This window comes from Acanthochromis polyacanthus, chromosome 3, assembly GCF_021347895.1.
Source record: "Acanthochromis polyacanthus isolate Apoly-LR-REF ecotype Palm Island chromosome 3, KAUST_Apoly_ChrSc, whole genome shotgun sequence".
NCBI lineage: Eukaryota > Metazoa > Chordata > Actinopteri > Pomacentridae > Acanthochromis > Acanthochromis polyacanthus.
Window position 1 is genome coordinate 9,261,590 of NC_067115.1, and position 22,643 is coordinate 9,284,232.

Here is a 22,643-nt window from a genome sequence, read left to right on the forward strand (position 1 = left end):
TCAGGAACACAGATGATGCTCTGTTAAGACAAAAGAGGAATGTTCTCAAACCGACATCCCAGATGATTTTTATGAAGCGTTCCTTTAATGAGATTCTGGCTGTAATGTTTTGAGTGTTTCACAGCTGTTGTAAACACATGCAGAATCTGTAAAACATTCCCACAGTGTTCCACAACGTATTCTAACAATGGAAGAACGTTTTCATTTTCAAAGGCATAACGTTCTCAGAATGTCGTCACCAAACATGTTAAGAAATCTGAAGTTATTTCACCTTTTAGACGAACAGTCTGGGAAATAGAATAAAACTTCCCGCTGAAAACATTAGTAGAACTTTCTTAGAGTGTTTTTGTACAAAATACTTCTAGCTGGGAAATGACAGCATTTTGTGTGTGTTTTTTTTTTATTCAGGCGGCTGAAGACGGCGATGAACCGGGCGGTCACAGGAACTACATCAGTGCAGCTCTGCAGACGGGACTCTGTGATTGGAGCGCCAAGTACTTCGCTCAGCCCGTCATGAAGGTCGGTGTTTCTCTTCCTTTTTCCATCCTTGTTATTTTTTGTGAAAGAGAAAAAAGGAAGCAATATGCCTGGTTAATTATTGCCCTCATGGTATGCAGCAATCGCATGAATTTATTGAAAACAGAAAAAGAGCAAATCTATCTTTTTTTGTTTAATAATTTAAAGAGATTTTTTCACATTATTTTCCCGCTAAGCAATATAGTTTTTTAACAACAGCTTTAAAGCAGTTGCTAGGCAACAAGGAAGTACTGACATGACAGGCAATTTTCTGGTTTCACGTATTTATGTGAATTGATGTCACAAGTTCGTATTCATCATGAATTTTGCAGCGTTTTACAGTAAGGCAGTGATAGTCGAGTTGCTGTTTTTTTACAGCACCTTTCAAACAACAGACATTCACTTAAAGTGTTTCCTATTGCATAATTTTTTTAAATGACGTTACAAACTTACCTGACTAATTTAAAGATTAAAGTTGTGACCCAACAATGTTTTATATTATGTAAATTTACCTGAATAATGAATAGTCAACTTGCAGCCCACAGGCCAAACCAGGCAGTTAGTTTGACAAGAAATCATTTATAAAAAAAAACAATTAGTCACAACCTGTTTAATGCTCATATTTCTACCTGATGATTATTTTTTGTTTGATTATTAACTCTCTGAAGCTTCAGCAGTTTCTGGGCTTCGTTTTTGCTCCTGTTACATTTTTGCTCATTGCAGGAGAGAGAACTCAGAAATGTCCTCTCTGTAGTATGACACCATTATAAGACTATAAATCGTAAAAGAAATTTACAAAAAAATGTGAAAAAGAACTGAACTGGAACTGAAGCGAACTATCTTTGAATATTTATATTACAAAAATTGAAAAAAGCTTGAATCAACTTTTACAACATTTTTCCAAATGCCGCCATGTCTTACTGGGAAAAATAAGCAGTCTGCATTTTCTAGATATTTTACTGTTTTCGTCTTTTTTTTCATGCCTGTCTCCGCAGAATGCCATTCAGTTCTTTCAGTCACATGGCTGTTGGCAGCAGGAGGTGCCCACAGTTTTTTTTAGTTTCTTTTACAGAATCTGATTTGAGTAAACTGTTGAATTTTGGCATTTTTTAAATGAGACATCTAGAATAAAATTATTTTGATTGTTTCCCAACCAAACAGCACACATCACAGATACAGTTTTCTGACTATCGTTTCTCTTTTTCCAGTTCCGGGCTCTGATAAATCATGTAATTTTTTGCATCATTCTTTCAAAAGACAGTGTGCTTCTTAAAATCATCTGGTGAGGGCACCCAGATAGGTCAGCCGGCTGGGTTGGCGGCACGTGAACCAGGGCTATACTCATGAGTTTGAATCCAATTTATGGCAATTTACAGCACTCTTCTGCCATGTCTCCTGTCTCCCTCTCATTGTCCTATCTAATACAGGCAAAAATACCTAAAAAAGTAAAAATGAATCATCTGGTGAGTTTTGGGGTTCAGAGGGTTTACTGGACATGAGCCTTATGCTTCATTTTGCAACAGGGAACACCAGGCAAAACAAGTGGAGTAACTCTAGGTTATGGAATGACTAAAACATCCGAGGACACGAACTCCATACTGACATGATATTTAGTATGCTAAACTACCATGTCCATAACCTTAGCATGAATCCAGTGGGATGTAAACTGCGTACTATTTCCAGGAGAATATCACAATGTGCAGGCATTAGACTTTAAACCAGCATAAATATCCGTCATTTATAACTCGTGTAACCATGTAATGAGTTGGCAGTTTCTTCTGAGATGATACCGTTGATACTGATATTGGAAAAGGCACTGAGGTTGATGGGTTACCATGGTAACTCATCTCTCACTGACACTGAGGATGTCAGAAGGTGACATGTTAGCAGGTTAAATAGTGCATCTGAAAACATACAGATGCACACTACAGTTCATTCACACAAAAATACGTTAAATGGTACTATACTTTTTGAGTGCATGGACACAGCCTGTGTTACAGAATTTATTTTATGGAGGAGCTGTTCTATAAAGACCAACAGGGCTCCACAGAGAGAAAAGGTGCCTGCTGCTTCCACAAAATGTCTTTGCTGAATAATTGAGCTCTCTAAGCTCCATAATGTAAATCCTCCCGAGTGAAATTTTAGATTAAAAGAAGAGCTTTTTACCATGCACAGTGGTTGGTGCCTAATTTTGTAATATTAAGTCAAGCCTCCGTCTGTTTCAACAACCCAAACGTGCTCCAGGAGGAAAGATGAATGGTCTCAGCATTTTTCCTTACGGTTAAACAAAGATGGAGGGAAATGCTCATAAAAAAAGAGTCGAGCATGAGGGTCAAATAGAGGAAAAATAGAGTTTTTAAAGTAGTGAAGACAAAAGATTTTATTAAAATAAAATATTTACACACATGCAAGAAAGAGAAAAGTGTTTTTTTTGTGAGAGATGCTGAAGGTGAAATATTTGAAAAGCAGAGCAGACTTGGAGGGGCAAATAGAGGTGGGTGGAGAGTGTAGGCAAGGAGGAAAAACAGAAGTGTTAGAAGTGAAGTCAGTGAAAAGAAGCGACGGCAGGATGAGCGGCATGAAAGAAAGACGGAGCCAGAAGTGGCAACAAAAGGTGATGAAAAGCAGCGAGATGACTGGATGGGAAGAGAGCGAACAGGCGGAGGAGGAGGAGGAGAAGCGAAACAGAACGCTGCGTTGGCAAAATTTTGAGTGCTGCCATAAAACTTGACTCCATTACAAAGCTCCGGTTTGTGTGCGAGTCTGCATGCAGGTTATCATATCACTGTGTCAGCAGCACGGCACAGAAATGTTCGTTTGAGTGTGTCCACATCCACGAGTTTAGGAGCAGCAAGGACACGGAAGACTCTTCACAGGAGAGACTGATGGAAAACATCCACAGCTGCAGGTTCATGTTTAACAGAACAAGGAGGTCAAAAGTGTGTGGACATCCATGGTCATACTTTTTTGTCTGGATCACTTTATACGATTTAGTTTTGGCGTTGTGGCTCCATTTAAGGGGAATCTTAACGCAAAAACATGCAGAGATATTTTAGAGCCCATATTATGCACAGTTACAGGTGTATCATTTTATTTTGGAGTCTACTAGAGTGTGTTTACATCCCTTAATTAAAAACACACTATGTTTAATCATTCTGCTACATTCCTGCGTCCTTGATCTGAAACGCTCCATTTTTGATTCATTCATTAAACCTTTATTTACATCCAGAGAGATAACACTCATTGTCAATAATATCAAATTCAAATTTGTAGTCTGTAAATATAGTTGTGCTCAATTTTATTCTTAGCTGCTGAATGTTCCAGGTGTTTGCAGCACATTCAGCTTTGGCCAGTTGAACTGAAGGAGGGACAATGAGCCTTTTCCATGAACTTTACCACAGACGAAACTAACACAAGTAACCATGGTAACCATGCACAAATATTGTGACAGCTGTGGCCTCATCTAAGTGCATAGGTGATTAAAGAAATAATCATGAAAAAGTCTGATTAATATTGATTTAAAATTGATGAAAACTTGACTCAAATGTATTTAGCCTTTGTTGACTAGAACACATGAAAACAAACCGCTAAAATTTGCTTCAGACTAACACACATTATCGTCAAAAGACTACAACAAAATCAAAATCAGTAGTCAAAGTTAGCACTGTGAGTAGAGAGAGTGGAGAGCACCGATTCTGGTATTATGGCCAAAATAAACCTGCAGTGGAGCACCAAGAAGCCACAGTTTATCTTGTTTATTTCAAACGTTCTCGCTCAGGATTTTACAGTTGAACGGCACACTACAGATGATTAGTTCAAGGACTGATGATATTGTTTTTTTGTTCTGCTTTAACAGTTTCTGGCTGTGATAAATGTTGTGCTTTTGGCCATTTTTCTTTTGAAACACAGCATGCTTTTCCATGTGAGGACATAAGCTTTATATTGGCATGATATTTAGCATTTCAAACCTGTCTGTAAGACTTCATACCATTCCCAGAACCTTAGTATGGACCCAGTAGAATGCAGACTTTATACTATTTTTTTTTAAATTGCACAATATGCAAGTAACACTACTTCCTAGGATTGGCCACAAAAACATGTGTTTTGTTCCAGTACTTTCTGATCATGCCTGATAATGGGCGTCCACATACTTTTGACCATGCAGCGCTGCGTACTGTATAGACTTTACTGTATATCCACAGTGTGCAGAGCTCTGTGCAGGAGTCTCACACACACATTTTTCACCTCAGGGTCTCATTATACGTTACATTTGCAGCTGACAGTGCAAGACTCCAACCCTGAGAACAACAGTAACTGCCTCTTACCTTGGTGCACACACACACAACACAGCACGTGTATATATACATATATATATATATATATATATTTATATGCATATACACACTCCTTCCCTCTGAGCTGTGGGAATACGTCAGTCTGACTGCTAAATCTGCCTCCTTTCAGGCTCGGTCAGGCACCATAAACCCCCGGAGACGTCGCATGTGAAGTACCTGACTTGACTACACACTTTCCGTCCTCACACACACACACACACACACACAAATGTACTCATTCACCAGCTGCACTCTGAGGTGTTAAAATGTGTGTTGTCTTTTCTCTAATAGCAACACACAGCGAGCGAAGGCATTACAGGAATATTGATGACAAACCGTAGTAGTGGAACCACATGGCGCTATAGGTCTGTTTAGCATTCAGCTGGCGTGGGCGGAAATGTGCTTCATAAGCCAGTATTTATTGTAAAACCGCACGTTTACAGTCGCAGTCTGCCTCTGATGTTTATTCACAATAGCACATTTTTAATTTATGACTTCAATATATTCAGCAGAAAAATGGCTGCTTTATACGATCCTCTGCATATTTAAGAGAGTCATTCTGTGGAATAAATTTGTGGGACCAGTTTTGTTACGTAAGAGTTAATAAAGTTAATATTTTCCCTCTGTGCACTGGATGTGATGAGATGTGATTACATGAAGTGAACCTGATAGCTTGACTCATTATCTCGGTAGCCGCATGAGCGTCGCTTAAGATCGTCGCTGCAGAAGTAATCTGAGATGACACTTTGAGGAGAAAAGTTTTTTAAAAATTCTTGTGAAGGTGCAAAGTGTCTGAATCTCAAAGGAATAGTTTGATATTTTGTTAAATATGCAGAAGACTTCTAATAATAATCATCTGTGTTCACACTGCAAGTCTGGTCACTGCAGATTACTTAGATCTGATTTTTTTTTGTTGTTGTTGTTTACATTATTATAAGGTTTTGGGTGTTTTTTGCTTTGAACTGAAAAATGTATTTTTTGCAGTATAATAAAGTTAGAATGTTATAATCATAAAAAAGAATATGCAAAAGTTGAATTTCTTTCAATATTTATTTTACAAAAATTGGACCAAAAGAAAAACTAGAACCAGCATGGTCACCATTTTCCAGATGCTCACAGATGTTACCAGTGCTGTGAAAAACATTCTAACTCTACATACTGTGGATATTTTATTCCATATTACTTTTTACACGGCCTGCAGTTCAGTTGAAAACCCATTGAATTTTTGTCATGTGACTGTTGATTGCAGCTGAAGCTCTCAATGCTTTGTGGTTGCAACAAGGAGTGCAGAATTTTTTAGTATTTGCTTTGCCAAGGAACGTGGCAGAGCTATGTGGTGATCGATTTGTCTGTTTGTCTCTGTTCGCAACATTACTCAAAAACAGAATAACGGATTTTCAGGGAAGGCCAGAAATGACACAAGGACTAGCTGATTACATTTTGGCAGTCATGCGGCTTATAGTTTGGATTCACAGATTTGCTAAAGATTTCTGTATCATTATGAGATAGTGGAAGGGCGTCACTGTAACTATGACAACAAGTGAACACTACATCAGCAGGCAGCTGATGATCACAGATCTACAGACTTATCGGGACTTACCCGTTGGAAATCATGCAACAGCTCAGCAGCCTTGACAGAGTACTGCGCTCTCTGAGTGCTTTTCTTGTTTACACATTATGGTTCAAAATTATTCATTTCTTGGCTAATTTTTAAAATGAAAAAATATATTTGTTTACATTTTTTCTATCGCTATTATAAGCCTCGGTTAGCAACATGAACAATTAGCTCAAGGACTGTTGGAAAGTTGAAAATCAAACAATGCTTTCTGTTTTCACAGATTCTGCCTCTGATAAATGCTGTCATTTGGAGGGATTCTATTAAAAATACACGCCTTTCAAATTTGAAATCTAATTTGTAAATAAGACATAGCATAAATAGATTTTATAAAATATCACAATGTTAAGCTTAGATTTGGTTAACTTTCCCAACTGACCAGCACATCACAGATGATTCCTTCAAGGGCCGTAGAAAAATGGATAATTCTTTGTGTTTTAACTGCTTGGAGTTTAGAGGTTTAAACAATTGTAGTTCAGAGTTATACACAAACATCAAACAGACTGAGCTACATCTGAAGTAAAAATCAAAATGCTGAATCACGCCTATAAAAATCTAAAATAGTAATAAAATAAATTATATACACTTGATAAACACAGTTACAAGGTTGAGTTAAAATCGATAAATAATAAAGTCAATCCAAGATTTTTTTTTTTTAAATCTAATCATAACTGCATGATGTGACCTTGGTGTAATTAATTTCTTATTTTCTGAAGTCTTTGGCTGAGTGAATCGGTGCTGTTTGAAGTTCTGTATCCAGTTCTTATTATAACTCCAGTATAAAAACAATGCAGGTTACAAAATATTTGTAAAACCACTTGTACAAATGTTCAGAGGGAAGAAAACACACTTTAATCAGGTCTCAAAGATAAACAAAAGGAGTAACTGAGTGTAGCTGTGTTTGTTTGCTAGAAAACGGCTTCTCTCCCTCATGTTTGATGTCTTTTTTTTTTATTTTCCTCACATCACACAGAACTCAGACGCTCTTTGGTCTGTCGAGACTCACCGATAAACACCAATTATCCAGAGAAGTTCTGGTTCTTCGAATAAAGTAGGGAACTTAGAGCCATTATTTGGTGCAGCGGTCACTGAATGTTAAAAACAATCAAAACGAAATTAGAATTTTGTCTTCAAGTTTTAAATTTAAATTGCGCTTTGAGCTAAAGTGACACAGGTTTTCACTCAGTTAAGGCTCACAGAACAGAGGACGGAGTTCCAGGGTGCAATATATTAATAGTTCAGAAATGTTCCAAATGAACTGATGAGTTGTATTATTTATTTTGTTCACCTGGTCAGATCCCGGAGGAGCACGACCTGGAGAGTCAGGTGAGGATGGAGCGTCAGTGGAGGTTTCTGAGAAATGCTCGCGTGAGGCGGCAGAGTCGAAGCATCACACAAAGAGGTTAGTGGCCTGCTAATGAAATCACACACTTTTTACAAAGACTTGTCTGAGCGGCAGGGAGAATTTTTTTGTTTATTTGAGACTTCACTGATCCCTGAGGGGAAATTCACATAACAGAATTTCACGGGTGGGAGGAACTTGGACTTAACTTTAAATGAAAAACTCATTTGCAAAGATGTTAGCAAAAATTCAATTAAATCAGTTGTGATTCAAAATGTCATCCCAGATCTTAATCACTTTGGCATTACATGATACAAGCCGTCTTGCATCTTATAAAAAAAGACATAAACAAACTGTGTGGTTGGATCAGCACTGAGATTTTACCAGATTCATGTTTAATTAGGTGCTTTTGTCACCTTAATAAGGAAAAAATGCAAGTGAAATACAGACTGGACAAAAAGAAAAGTCTGCTATGAGTTAATTAAGTCAGTCAAGTAAATAATTTAAAATATGTTTCACATATAAGTACCGTATGAGTGTTGTGCTTTCGGTAAAAGTATGAAAGACACATTTAAATTATTTAACCAGCTGAACCTCAAAGAGTCTCTGGACCTTTTTTTTGCTCATGCCACATTTTTCTTTACTGTGGGATCATTTTTCACTGCAATATAAAATCCTGCACTTCTGTGGACACAGAACAACCAAGAAAAAGGAGAGACAACATGGAAATGTCCTCTGTGCAATATGAAGCCATAAAGCACATTGATACAAGAAATATATCAATAAAAAGAAAAAATAAGTAAACACATAAAAAGTTGAATTTCTTTGATGACATTTTACAAAAAATTAAAACACTTGAAATCAACATGAATAATATTTTTCAAAATGCCCACGGGTGTTAGTGATACTGGACAAAATATACACACTGTAGATATTTTACAAGTTTTTACTTCATTTTGAATTTGTTTTCGTACTGGTCTTCAATTTGTTTTTGACTGATTTTTTAACAAGGCCTGTAAAATAAAATAATTTTGTTTAATGTCACAATTTTAGTTTGCTGACAGAGCGGCACATCACTGATGAGTAGCTCAAAGATCATCAGAAAGTTCAAAATCTGTTATTTGCTTTTTAAAAAAACTTTCTTTACAGATGACGTGCTTTTTAAAATCACTTTCACTTTAAAGCCAAATTCAGCAGATGTTAGCTGAGACATTTATGTGCCTGTTTGATCCCTAATCAACTGACAACTGCTCGGTAGGAAGCAATTTTGTTTATTCACTGAGAGTTGGAGGTCCCGGAATTGAACCTTGAGGGACTCCACCTCTACTTGAATTCCCAACTCCTAGAGGACAAATTAGTCTCCGTCCTAGGTGATCAAATTAATTCTGACTTCTGTGGTCAGATCACAGGAGCTGAGATTCAGCCAGAATCATGTTTAATTGAATGTCTTTGGAGCAGAATCTGGGTGAAATCCAGAAAATCAACTGAGACGCACACCAAGATGAGATGCTGCGCTTTTGTGAGCGAGTCTGTGCATGTTTCACAGCGATGAAAAGATGGATTGAAGCCGATCCACAGCTGGAAACTTCCTGCTTTCTGACTCACAGGACTCCCCCCAAACACACAGACACACACAGAATTGCACATTAGAGAGCCTGGGGAAGCAGCCCGCAGACTCCCACAGCGAAGTTATCCCTTCCTCACACAGAATCGCTAACACCCTCGACGTCAGCAGCAGCCCCCTTCACACACGAGAGCAGGCACTTACACCATATCACGAGGCAAATGGCGTCAGAGCTGAGGTTTGCTCACGCACATGTCTCTCTCCTCTCTCTCTTTTTAACTTCATCATTTAATCATTGAATTTCCCTCACAGTTTTCTGAGAGAAATAAGTTGTAGGGTTGCCCTCAGTCTGTCCAGAGAGAGAAGAGAAGGCAGCAGAGACCGAAATAGAAATGAAGGTGATGGTTTAGCCTGTAAACCTGATCTGACTTGAGTTTTCCTTCTCTTCTTGATACACAGCGTAGTTTCAGATTTTACAGTAGTATTTTTATCGACTGTGCTGCCAAACAGAACACACAAAAGCAAAAAATCTTCCCAGCTTTTAAACAAGAGTTTTCAGCGCCTTATCCCAAAAACTACTTTCTACTGAGATGAATTTGTGTCTGAGGTGGAAAGGTGATGATATGGGCTGTATGAGTGCAAAGGGCTTGGGGAGATGATATTTATAGATATTACCATGAATTTCTGTAGATATACCAAAACACTGGCTGACATAAAACACAAGAATTTCTGAAGAAAAACTAAATTAAAACTATGACCTGGACAAGTATGTCAAGTGACTTAAAGAGTCAGAACACCTGAACCAAGTAAGCTAAATCTCAGGTAAAATCTAAAGGTGGAAAGATTATAAAATTGTGGGTTCATGTCATGTCAAGTGTATTTTTTTGAAACAGGCTTAATCTCACACATATTGTCTGCTTGAAATATTCACTAGTACACCATGTATTCATCCACCACTGATGAATACATTAACAGCATTTTAGTGTGTAGTTTAACAGATGTTTGCTAAAAACTGCAGTGCCCAAAATTGCCAAATTGTAACCAATTTTTTAAAAAACTTCATCTTCAGGGTTGGACCCTGCGGCCAGGAATAATGTCCTCAGGCTATCTCACTTTGGCATATTAACCAATCTGGTGAGCCCCAAGGCACCCAGCCAGTATCTTTGGTATTCTGGGATGTTCCACTAGATGCGAGTCGAGAGAAATAGTGAAGTTTGCAACAGCACTGAATCCTAAAATAAGCTTTGTTGCATATCTCAAGTGATTTTCCACGACCGTTTCAGGTTGAAATGCTTGAATTTTCATCAGTGTTAATATGCAAAAGTCCAGTAAGGAGGAGATGGTGACAGCAGCTTGCACTGGTCAAAGGGAAAGGGGAATACCATGAAAGCAGAGGAAGGATGTCAGCAAAAAATGTATTTTGGTCTCTTTCTTTTTTGCCAGGTCAAAAGCTGAACAAGCAGCAGTCCCTGAATAGAAATAAAATCACAAGACTAACTCAACTGCATGAAAACTAACTCCATTAGTCCCTGTCAACAGGAGAGAATAGGGAATCAGACTAAAATGTCAGGTCTCCTTTGCAAGGCTTGCTGGCAAAGGAGAAAAAAACAAGACCAATGTAAATAAAATAAACTCTCACTTCTCCCGACTTTACCCTGACATCGATTGAAAAGAACTGGGTACAAAGTATAAACAAAATAGGTCACACAAGCTCACTCTCAATCATGAGGCCTAGCAGAGCAGATTCTCATGGTTTAAATACCTTCAGCTGGTTGAAGATTGGCTTGATGAAGGAGAGCAGCACTAGCCTAGCCGCGCTAGACCCAGGTCTGAAGGCGCAAGGGTCTAGGAATTCTCGACAGGGAGGGAGGCGGGCTAAAAGGATGTCTTTCAAATCACTCTGCAGCAATTGGGTAGGTATACAACCAATCAGTGCAACGAATAGGCTCCTAGAGCGCCGGAAATCAGAGGATGCGGGAGTTCGGTGAAGCCTTATTTATACAGTCAATGGGTGAAGCTCAAGTATATTACAGACATGTTAACAGAAAGATTATTCAGAGTCGGTGCTAGTGAAGCTCAACAACTATTGTGCGCAGCCATCTTCTTGTCTATCCTTGTTTCTATGGTTGTTTCCGGTTGTTTCTGTCAGAATTGTCACGCCTCTGTCGTCACTTAGTTATGCCCGCCTTCTGACTCTACACTTCATGGTGATTCGTCAGCCAGTTTTAGGAGCATCCAACCTCGAGGCTTACCGAGGGTAACTAGACCGACCCTGGCAGAGAATTAAATTCGTTGCCGTGGGTTGTCTAGCGCGGCTAGGCTAGAGCAGCAAAGCAGCTGAGGCCAATTCATACATTTCCTTAATATCAATATATTGTCACATTTAGCCCAGCGGCTGTGGCTATCTACTGGAGCCCGCTGTACAAAAAGTTTAATGTCAATCAGAACAATCTGGATATGGAAATCTCATGTTTACGATCCAGGATCAGTTAATCCATCTTAGTTTTATGCCGTTTTTTCAGGACAACATTGAATTGGATCACCTTGATGCGACAGAAGCAGAAAATGTCCAGAAACGGCTCGGAGTTCAGCGAGTTAACCTGCGGCACTTCTCACTCTTGATTTTCCCCTTTTAGGTGTTTCTCGTCTGGATGATCAAATATTCATCAACCGCAACCCCGGAGTGCCGTCTGTCGTGAAGTTCCACCCCTTCAACACCTGCATCGCTGTGGCCGACAAGGACAGCATCTGGTCAGAGTCTGAATGCTGCAAATGTTATAGACTGACAATTCAGTTTCATTCTTAGTCATTTTAAATGTTTAAATGACTGTATATGTGTTATGAGTGTATATGTGTTTTGCAGCTTCTGGGACTGGGAAAAAGGCGAGAGACTGGACTACTTCTACAACGGAAACCCTCGATACACTCGCATCACCTCCATGGAGTACCTGAACGGGCACGACTGCTCGTTGCTGCTCACTGCGACAGGTTTGAAGCTTGAAATTAGTGTAAAATTTCCCTGAGTGAGCATCTGAAACACCCAGACGCCCACCGACACAGCAGAAATCGCAACGAGACTCATTTGTGGCGTTAAACACTTGACTCTAGCGCTCATGTGTATTCATCATCATTCATCAAAAAGAACAAAGCAATTACCCTCCGCTGGCTTCATCTTCTGAACCCACGGGAAAAACAAGTCGACTTTAATGCACACATTTGTTTTGTTTGCTCTTCAGTGTGTACGCTGAGAATCAACCCCCCGAAAAGCTCAGGGATTAATAAATTCAAATTTCATCTCAACAAAATCTAATGTGCACTTGTTCAGCTTTTCTCCATCCGTCATGCTGTGAAGGATAGCGGCGCAGGACATTAGTTCTAAAAAGATACAGCGTTCAAAGAAAAAAGTAAAGCGCATAATATAAATCACTTTTATAGGGTGTAATAGCTTCCTCATCAGAGTGCACGAGCGTGTTTTATGTTCAGCTCGGTGCCTCGGCTGCAAAGCTTTTTAGGGTTAGACTCCTGCCTTAGCTTGTTTTTCACTAAGGCGAAATAGCTTTTTAAGATGCTGCTCTACATTTTTCTTTTAAAGGAGTGTGTTCACTGTGGAGTCACGCTGTGTGTTTTGGAGGAGTTCAAGGTTTTTCATCAAATCCTCTGAACACACGCACACCTCCAAATCCATTAAGAATACAAACGAGTGTCAGAGCTCCTCCTGGCCTTAGCCTTTGCTCCTCACTGCAGCTCTTTATCCACATTACTTCACTCCAGTGTCTCTTCTGTTTCCAGATGACGGAGCGCTGCGAATCTGGAAGAACTTCGCCGACCAGAAGAACCCTGAGATGGTGACGGCGTGGCAGGGCCTGTCCGACATGCTGCCCACCACCCGAGGTCAGCCCTCCACCTGCACCCACAGTAAAGATCAACGCTCTATTTTACTATCTGCCCCTTTAAACCACCCACCCATAGTCCCACAGTACAGTCCCACCTGCGCCCACAGACCCACTGTCCAACCCATCCCAGCCACATTTCCACATCTGCAGGCCAGCTGTGAAACCATTTTCTCTTTTCAAATTCTAAAACCTTTTACTAGTATTTTTTGTTTTTTGAGCGCCTGAACATTTTGCAGAAAATCTGGAATGCATATCTGGTGAAGTGAATTATTAACCCTCTGAACTCCAAGCAGTTTCTTGACATTTCTGCTCCTTTTGTACCCACTGTGGGATCGTTTTTCACTACAATATCAAGTCCTGCACCTTTATGGAAATAGCACGACCACTAGGACGGAGAGAGAACTCAGAATGTATTTTGTGCAGGATGACACAGCTACAATGGCATGAATAAAGCAAGAAATAAATCAAAACACTTCTTTTTTCTGATTACATATTCCACAAAAGTTGAAAAAACTTGAGCATGTACAACATTTAATCAAGTGCCTACCGGTGTTACCAGCACTGGGGAAATGGTAGCTCTGCATGCTATAAATATTTTACTACTTAAATTTTTAATTTGTTTCCATACTTATCGTCTGTCTGCTGTGGAGACACAGTGTGCAGCTGTTGGTCAGAGCTGAATCTGTGGTGGCTTCATTGGTGCAATAATGAGTGCAGAATTTTTATTTTTTTGCAGAATCTTACAAAAACGATTTATTTGTGGCCAGTGTTTAAATGTGACGTGTTGCCTCTCTGCTCTGTGTAAACACAGCCTGCAGTTCAACCCAGTTCAGATCAAACGTTTTTGGCACATGACTGTTGGTCACAGCTGAATCATTTATGGCGTCATAGTTGCGACAAGGAGTGCAGAATCTTTTTCTTTCTTTTACAGAATTTGGTCGGAGCAAACTGTTTATTTTTGGCAATTTTTTTAAAAGTAGACAAATAGAATAAAGTGATATTGATGAAATATCAGAATTTTAAATGTAGACTGAGCTAGGTTTACTGACATAAGCGTGTGTCACAGATGAGTAGATCTGTGTGTTTCTCACTTTTTACACATTCTTGCTCTGATAAATGGTGTCGTTTTGGACAATATTTTAAAGCCTTTCAAACCTGCAGGCAAGCTTTGGGGTTCAGAGGGTTAATTATTGTAGATGTGTGCTTTTAAACAGCTGTGGATGAAGGTGAATTAGTTCTGAATTTGGCCAGAGGATTTTTTATCTCTTTGCCAACCAGCCAGAGAACCATTCAGATAACTTAAAGCATCATATTCTAGTATCAGTGTCGTCAACTTGTGTCCAGACCCTAAACCACTACTGGAAGTTCAGGACAGTTTGTGACTTAGCGACAACCGAATCGACCCTAAGCAATGACATGAAAGAAAACAAGTGCAGCTGTACTTCCACACTGAAGTCTGGAGTTAAAATGAAGTTCCCTCAGTCAAAGCAAATTCAGCTTACAGTCTGCTGTCAGCCTCACCTGTCTCACTCTGTCACATCCACCACATCCATCATATACGTTTCATAGCAGAGAAAGTTGGGGACAAGTTTCACCTGAATTCAAATTCTGGTTATTTACCTGCACGACATGAATCATGACGTGCAGCAGGTAGGTTGGATTCACTCTTTTCTCGCCCGATTCTCTATGCTGCATCAGAATAATTGATCATTTTAAACCTGGATGCTGGTGACACACTTCCACAGTTCCTGTAGCCAAGTTATTCATAAATACACAATACCCAGAGCACACACTTGTCAGAGTCTTCCCCACTCTTCTGTGTAGTCCAGGGTTTACCCATTTTCTCCTCCTCAACTCTCTGCGCTGCTCCACATTTTCCTGCCTCAGGGCGTTTCTCAGCCGCCGTTTCTGGGTCAGGGATGTTTTTTGGGGAAACCGTGACAGCTTCAGCAGGAAGGATTGTGTTGGATAAACGCAGTAATTAACTCCCACACTTTTTGGATTTTTCTTAGAACGGAAAAGTGGCTGTGACGGCAGGTAGACAACTTGCTAATAGTGTTTTTTTGTTATTTTTTTTTGTTAGAGAGCATATAGAGTCTGACAGAAATTTGACTAATTGGTAGAAACCAGAGCAGAGCTGTCAGGATGAGGTGTGGACTGCTGCACATCTCCGTCATTACAGAGACACCGGAGCTCAGCGTGGACCTGCAGAGAGGCGACACATTTAACTAACGTCACTGCCTGTCCGACTGCCGCAACAACAAAATCGCCCGGAGAGCTTTTCCCTCGGCGGAGGAATCTCTCGCGGCGATCCACAGCCACGATTTCAGCCACACTTTAACATTTAATGGTGCACTTGTTCGTGGAAGTGTCAGTTTCAATCTCAACAGCGGAGATGTTTCCTAAAAAAAAGTTTTACTGAAGCTTCCGATAACTCCGTTTTCCCTCATGGCCCTGTTATTCACTTGCAAGACTCTGTCTTGGATTTTTTTTAAGTTTTTCAACCTCCGCTGCATTAATAATGCAACCAAATATTACACAAGTTTGCCTTTGTGCTGCCAAAAACCTCCATAAGATGCTGGCAGACAAATGTGCAGAGTTACCTGCAGGATCCTCACTCATCCCCATCGTCCAATAACACGCCTGTGTGCTGTTTCTCATCATCTCTGTGGACGTCTGGCTTGTTGTTGTTACTTTGCTGGGTCTTTGATATTGTTTTGTGTTTTTTTCCCCCCCGTTTTTATATTCTTGAGAGAGGCCAAGCAAGGCGGCACGCATCCAGACCAACAAGTTTCGGCATCATTTCACGTGACAAAGTTAATATTTGATCACACAGAGCTTAATTCTCCTGCAAAGACACACAATAACGTGTGCAGTCCACCTCCACCCTGCCTGTTTATTTGCTCTGTGGTGAGCTGGTGCAGACTCCACTCTTTGATCGCTGCTTCAGGAAGCTGCAGCCTTGTTCATGCCTCTGCAGTCTGAATGCATGTTGAAGTAACACTGGTGCAGCGCTGAGCGTCGCCTCGCCTCACCAGTGTCACTTCTTCTAAATGTCTGGGAATGTTGGGTTCGGCATGCACAGGGGGTCCTTGCTAATTTGTTGCTTGCTTTTGTTACGTTCTTCCTCTTCCTCCTCCTCCCTCCTCCTTTTCCTTCCATTCCTTCCTGCTCGCAGGTCTGGCCAGAAGGGTCTCCATCTATCTTGACAGGAGTAAGCAAGGAGGTGAGTGTCCCCTTTCTTTTATTCTCCCAACACTCCCACAGCAGAAGGTGCTGCACTGAACAGCCTCTTTTTTTAGGTTTCTGTTACTCCCCCCTTGACCGCCCGTCACTCATCCATCTGTCTGGTGATGCTCCATCATCACGTCACCCCTGACAGTCACCACTAAGTTTAGAAGAAGGGAAAAAGTTGCTGTAGCTTATTTGTAAAAGTGGTATCACCTCTTTAGTCACTCTTGCTTTCAAGTTCAAGTCAGTATGTCTGCAGTTTGCAGGATTAATGGTGGTGAATTTTCCACTTTTTAACCCTCTCAGCCCCAGTTTTTTTTCCCTCCTGTTACATTTTTCCCACTGTGGGCTCATTCCTCGCTGTAATATAACGTTTGTCACCTCTGTGGAAAACAGCACAGCAATGGATAGAAGTAGGAATTACTCAAAGATGTCACCTGTGCACGAATAAAGTTATGAAGCTTAAAAACGAAACACTTAAAGTGACATTTCTCTGTTTATTTTTCAAGAATTTATAAGGGACCTGTAACCTGACAAACATCCCTAAAAAAACACTTTTGTAATGAATTTTTGAACAGTGTGGTATTTTGTAACTTAGCATACCTGTTCAATCTGTTATTTGTACATCTACTCTATCCTGTGTTTTCACTGAAATGTCCGTAACAAAAAGTTACAGGCATGGGAGCGTTTGACTAAATCCACGTATAAAACAACATTCATATATCAGCTTATTCACAAAGCTATTGCCAAGAAAAGGCCGAACTCAGTCTTCAAACAGTCGCTGCCCCATTACTCATCTTCACCTCAAATGGCCTCTTTCACGTATAAAAACACATTAATTGCAGGTGGTCCCAAAGGTGTCGCTGTTTAATTGGCAGGGTGTTTGGTGTGATTTTAATAACATGGAGCCCACAGTCAGTCTGTCTGCAGGGATTAAAGTCCAGAGGAACCAGTGCAGAAATGATTCTGCTGCTGCATCAGAATGCAGAGGCTGTAACTGGACAAAATAAAACAGGAGGGAGATGGATTCTGGGGAGAAAAAAAACCCCAAACTCTATGGAGGAAAGATCAGAGGGAGGGTTAAAAGAGTTGGATGATTAGTTGGGTAGCATTTGTTTATTCCAGATGGGTATACAGAGAGGACGCAAGGATAGAAAGGTTGTAGATGGCTCTAAAAGAAGGTGACAGTTGTGTTTATTTTAGGCTGCACATTATTAATAATCATCTGTAGAATTTTTTAATTTTTTTAAATGGTAGAAATCTGGCAGCAGGAGGGCCGGAAACAATATAAAAGGTGAAATACAGCAAGAAAACAGTAGGAAAAAATAGGATTAGAGTAACGGATATCTGTAGAATAATGATATTTTTTAAATTTATAAGCTAAATTTATATTTAAATACAGTAGCAAGAGAACACGTCATTAGCAGTAGTAAAAATCCAGATTTTTGATGTGGACATTATTTGTAGATTTTTCTTTTTTTCTTTTTTTTTACAGTTTCCATGGAAATAAATTATTTTTTCTGTGATTTAACTTTATATTATCTGTAGTTTAACAAAACTGTGTAAACCTGTAAAAGAACATTTTAAAACTATTATGTACTGTTTTTCATTCCTTAACATACGTAATTATTTCAAATAATGGAAAATATCTATAAAAGTAGTTAGGGTTTTTTTTTTTGCTGAATTAAATACAGTAAAAACAAAAAATACACTCAAATCTTGTCAAAGAAGTAATTGCAGTTTGTAAAAATACAGATTTTTGTTAACATTATTCACAGTTTTGGCCTGTGTTTTACTGTTAATGTGTAAATTATTGCTTTTTTTCTCTAATTGTACTGGTCATTGTATGTAGTTTAACAAAACAGAAAAGCTGTAAAATAACAAAAAAAACAGTAAATTGTTTTTAGAATGACAGCTAAAGCTTAATTCCTTATGTATTTATTTACTGTTTTGTAATGTAAGGAAGCACACAGTTTTCACACCTGTAATTACATTTTAAGCCAATTTAATGAAATTCTGGTCCGCATACTGTTAAGAATGATGCACTTCATTTACCTCAGTCGCCTCCCTCTTTTCAGATGAGTTGTTGTTTTTTTTAGTGTCTCCTGTGTTTTTGTCTCTTTTCTTTGGGCTGCATCAGTGAAAGTAGGGCAGCTCTCTCCTCTTTGGCTTCAGGATTCAGATGCTGAGTCCTGCTCTGCATTCTGTCTGGTGCCTTGTTAACATCTGAGCTCTGGGAACTCAATAAATCCACAACCTGGGAGTCGGTGTGGGGCTGAAAGGAGGCACATGAGCTGGAAGTTTAAGTAAAATGAGACAAAACGTAGTGTCAGCCGAGCTTCTTTTGTTAACAGCCTTGGGTGGATTTAGAATAAGGTGATTTTGACAAAATCTCATAATTTTACACTTAGATTTGGTTATTTTTTCAGACAAAATTCAAAGTCTGTAAAATTTTGTCACATGACTGCTGGCCACATGTGAGTCATTCATGGCTTCACGGTTGTGCAGACGTGGCCTAAAAAGTTGGGGTTTTTTCACAGAATTTGACTTTGATTTTCTTACATTTGATGGCATTTCCCTACAAAACCAAGACAACCCATGATAGGTTCAAGAACTGTCAGAAAGTTATTCTTGTAGCCAGGACCAGAACAATCAGGCCAGCAAGTACTGAAATCACACCCACTGTGCTTCATTCTACAAGGTATCTGTCAACCAGGCAGGTCATAGCTTCTCCGAATGCCAAAGAAAAGCTACAACGAGGACGCCTCCCCGTCAGTCAGAGGCCCCAAACGATCCCACCGCATGATGGGCCAGTTCCTAGTTATCCCAAAAAAATGTTTATTGCCAGAGTCCTCGAGGGTCTTTTTAAAGCACACAGGATGAAGGGAAAGAGAGTGAGAAACGCTGAGGGAGGAGAGCCACCGTTTGGGTCTAATCAGCTGCAGTGTGTGGGATAGCTGGACTAGCACTGGAGATGAAGGTGTAGAATCAGAATGTAGAGGAAGGTGAGTGAAGCTGAGATGTTTATGCAAAAAAAACAGGAAAAACAGCACAAATTAGGGTACAGGGCTTATCGACCGCAGCTTTATCCCGTTGTTGATTGAACAAGGGAAACTCCTACTAACAACATCATTACTGGTTCTGATGTTTTTATGGAGAACTTTTGATCTCAAGCAGAAAAGAAGACGAGAATGTTCATCCATTCTGTCTAAACCTCCACCTCTGTGCTGGTTTACAGCTGAGGAAACATTGCCCACACTCCTTTCTTTTTTGCTTCAGCTTCTTCCTTCTCACAGCTCAGTTCTCCATGTCCATATTGATTTTTGTGTGGGTAACTAAGACCCACAAAGGTTCCCTCCAAGGCAGAATTTTCTCCCATTTCGAGCAGCTGAGTGATTGTCCGCGAGAGACTGAACTGGAGGGTCGAGTCTAAGGCAAGTTCTGACCCTTGAACTCCATGAAAAATTTGTTTGATTTGAGTCGGGAAGGATTTAGTCGCCTGAAGTGGAGAAGGAGGGAGGAAGAACAGGGGAAAGATTTTGGAACCGAGAAATAGGAAGTGGGCACCTGGATGGAGAGTCCGAGAAATCAAAATAAGGTGGACGGATTTATTAGTCATACAGTCTGACTCACCGGATGTAGACTGTGGGTATAAACCTGTCACGCTGCTTTCTCCTCCTCTTCTACTATCTGCACTGTAAAAAAAAGATGTGACGCTAAAAAATGGTGAAAATCTGACAGTGATGTCGTCAGAAAAATATGTTAAAAAAAGGATGGAATAGTGGAATATTTTCAAACAGTTTTTCAAAAAAGTAATAATGACAGCAAATATCTGTAAAATTATATTTTTTTACTGATTTGAATTCAGTAAAATGATGTAGTTTTATACATTGTAAGTAAAGAAAATGCTGTTTTTTTTTATGTGGACATCTGGTGCATTTTTTTTCCAATTCCTTTACAGTCAGTTTGAGTGCTTTTGACTTTAAAAACTATTTTAAAAAAGAATGTGATTTTACAGTCAAAAGTTGCAAAGGAACAGATTACCGTTTAAAAAAATACAGAAATTTGATATGGACTTTATTTACAGTTTTTGTCTAACATGATTAATATATATGATATAAAAATCTGTAAAATTGACAAATATTTAGCATTTTTCAGTCTTTAATATACTGTACCTCATTTTTCTTTCAACAGCAAATATCTGTAAAATAACTAAACTTTTGCTGATTTAAATTCAGTTTTTAAAAAAAGAGTATAATTTTATGACCAAACCTTCTAAAACACCAAAATGTTATTTAGATTAATTTCTAATAAAAATTGTGTACTATATTGAGTCCCTAATGTGCTGCACATCATTTTTCTTTCAAATCACAGCATCACTATTGTTTAGTGAACACCATCAGCTGATTCTGTTCTTATCTTAGGAGTGAAGGAAGGAATCTATTTTAAGCTGACCAGCCGTCTCTGTAATATCATCTATCAAGTACTTCTAATGCATTCTTGAGATCTCTCGACTAAAACGTTCCACCACCATTAGCACTTCTTGTCATCTCTGACCAGACAGTTTTGCAGCCATTCACTCCTCAAAGCATGTTGGTTATTAATGTGTTTCTAGATGAGAATGTGTTCCTGGAACTCGTCATCACTCTGAACTAAAGAACCTCTTGGATGAAGGTGAAACGTCCGTAGCAGAGCTGATGGGATCTTCCCTCCTACACGTTCTATTATATCCTCACGAGATTTCTTCTCATGAGAGCCCACAGGGAAAGCTGATGATGAATAAGGAAGGATGGAGCTGTGAATCTTGGAGAACTTTTGTGATGTGTTGGCTTCTTATCGTGGAGGAAACACGTGCAGACGTTTCCGCGTGTTGGGGAATCTTTCGTTCTCCTCCTCTTTCATTGTAACCCAGATTTCCTCATCGCCGAGCTGCCGGCTTCAAAGGGAATGCCTCTTCTCTTGTCTCTGAAACGAGCCGGCGTCAGGCCTTGTGAAGTGGTTTTCCCCCAGCGTGAGCCCACCATGCTGACGTCGGATGACATCACAGCGGGGGACTCAAAGCCGCCGCACGAGGCTCGGGTTTTCCTGACAACACGAGCCAAGTGGGACATCGTAGGGCTTCGACACAGATGGTTCGTTAGATGAAAGTTAAGCTAAGTCACGACTCATACAGGAAGAGTGGGAAAGCATCGCAAATGATGCTCACTCCTGTTGTGTGAGTCCCAATCCGGCTCTGCACTCTTGGAAATGCTGCAAAAGAAGCAAATTAGGATGAAAATATGAAGTGAATGTTAAAAGTAAGGTGGTGATGTAAGTGGGTGAGCTGGAGATGGGTATCGATTGTTAAAAAGAAACAGGAGGAGGAGGTGATTCAGAGGAACAGGAGGAGGGAAGGACGCAAATGAAGCACAGTGAGATGAGTCTTAAGAGCACAGAAAAGGATGCTATTTCTATCACATCTAAAAACATCCTTTCCAGAGTATTTTAATGTGTATTTTGATTTCTGGAGGTCCTACCTGCCTGTTTATTCCTGCTTTGCTGCCGTCAATATCAGAAGAGTAGCTGCACTGCTGTCACTTGCACGGCTTGTAGGAAATAGAGTTCAGGTCCAACATTTTACTTCATACATTTATGTAGCTGGAAGAATCCAAACAGTATGCTGTATTAAAATAATCTTCTGAGGTTTACATTTGACTGACTCATGTCATTCCATATCTTTCTCTTATTTCTTGCCATCCCATCAAGCCCCCCAAAGTATTTTATATCTCTGAACTCCAAGCAGTTTCTGGGAACTTTTTCCTGTCAAGTTTTTGCTCACTGTGAGCTCATTTTTCACTGCAATAATAAGTCCTTCCCCTCTATGGAAACAGAACAACCATGAAGAAGGACAGAGAACTCTGTTATACAGACACTGTGCCATAAATCATGAATAAAGAAAAAATTATTTGAATTTCTCTGATTATTTATGTTGCAAAACTTGAAAAAAAAAACCTAGAATGAACATGTAGAACATTTTTCCAAATTTCAACAAGTTATACTAATACTGTAAATTAAAACAATGACTCTCCACACTATAGATATTTTTATGTTTACAGTTTTAATTAGTTTTCTTACATGTCTCCTCTCTGCCTGCAGTTCAGATCAAAAC

General features: G+C 39.5%; 1 protein-coding gene across 3 annotated transcripts in view; it reads left to right on the forward strand.

The window, feature by feature from the left end:
• The window catches only part of rptor (regulatory associated protein of MTOR, complex 1), a 234,618-nt gene that overhangs the window by 201,447 nt on the left and 10,528 nt on the right, over positions 1–22,643 (forward strand). The window contains exons 25-30 of one of the 3 annotated variants that reach the window (XM_022193050.2): positions 409–519; positions 7,762–7,867; positions 12,008–12,122; positions 12,235–12,359; positions 13,161–13,286; positions 16,443–16,490. In XM_022193050.2, coding sequence (XP_022048742.1) covers positions 409–519; positions 7,762–7,867; positions 12,008–12,122; positions 12,235–12,359; positions 13,161–13,286; positions 16,443–16,490 — 631 coding nt within the window. The remainder of the gene's footprint in view (positions 1–408; positions 520–7,761; positions 7,868–12,007; positions 12,123–12,234; positions 12,360–13,160; positions 13,287–16,442; positions 16,491–22,643) is intronic. The other 2 variants (XM_022193051.2, XM_022193052.2) reach the window with 2 other exon arrangements.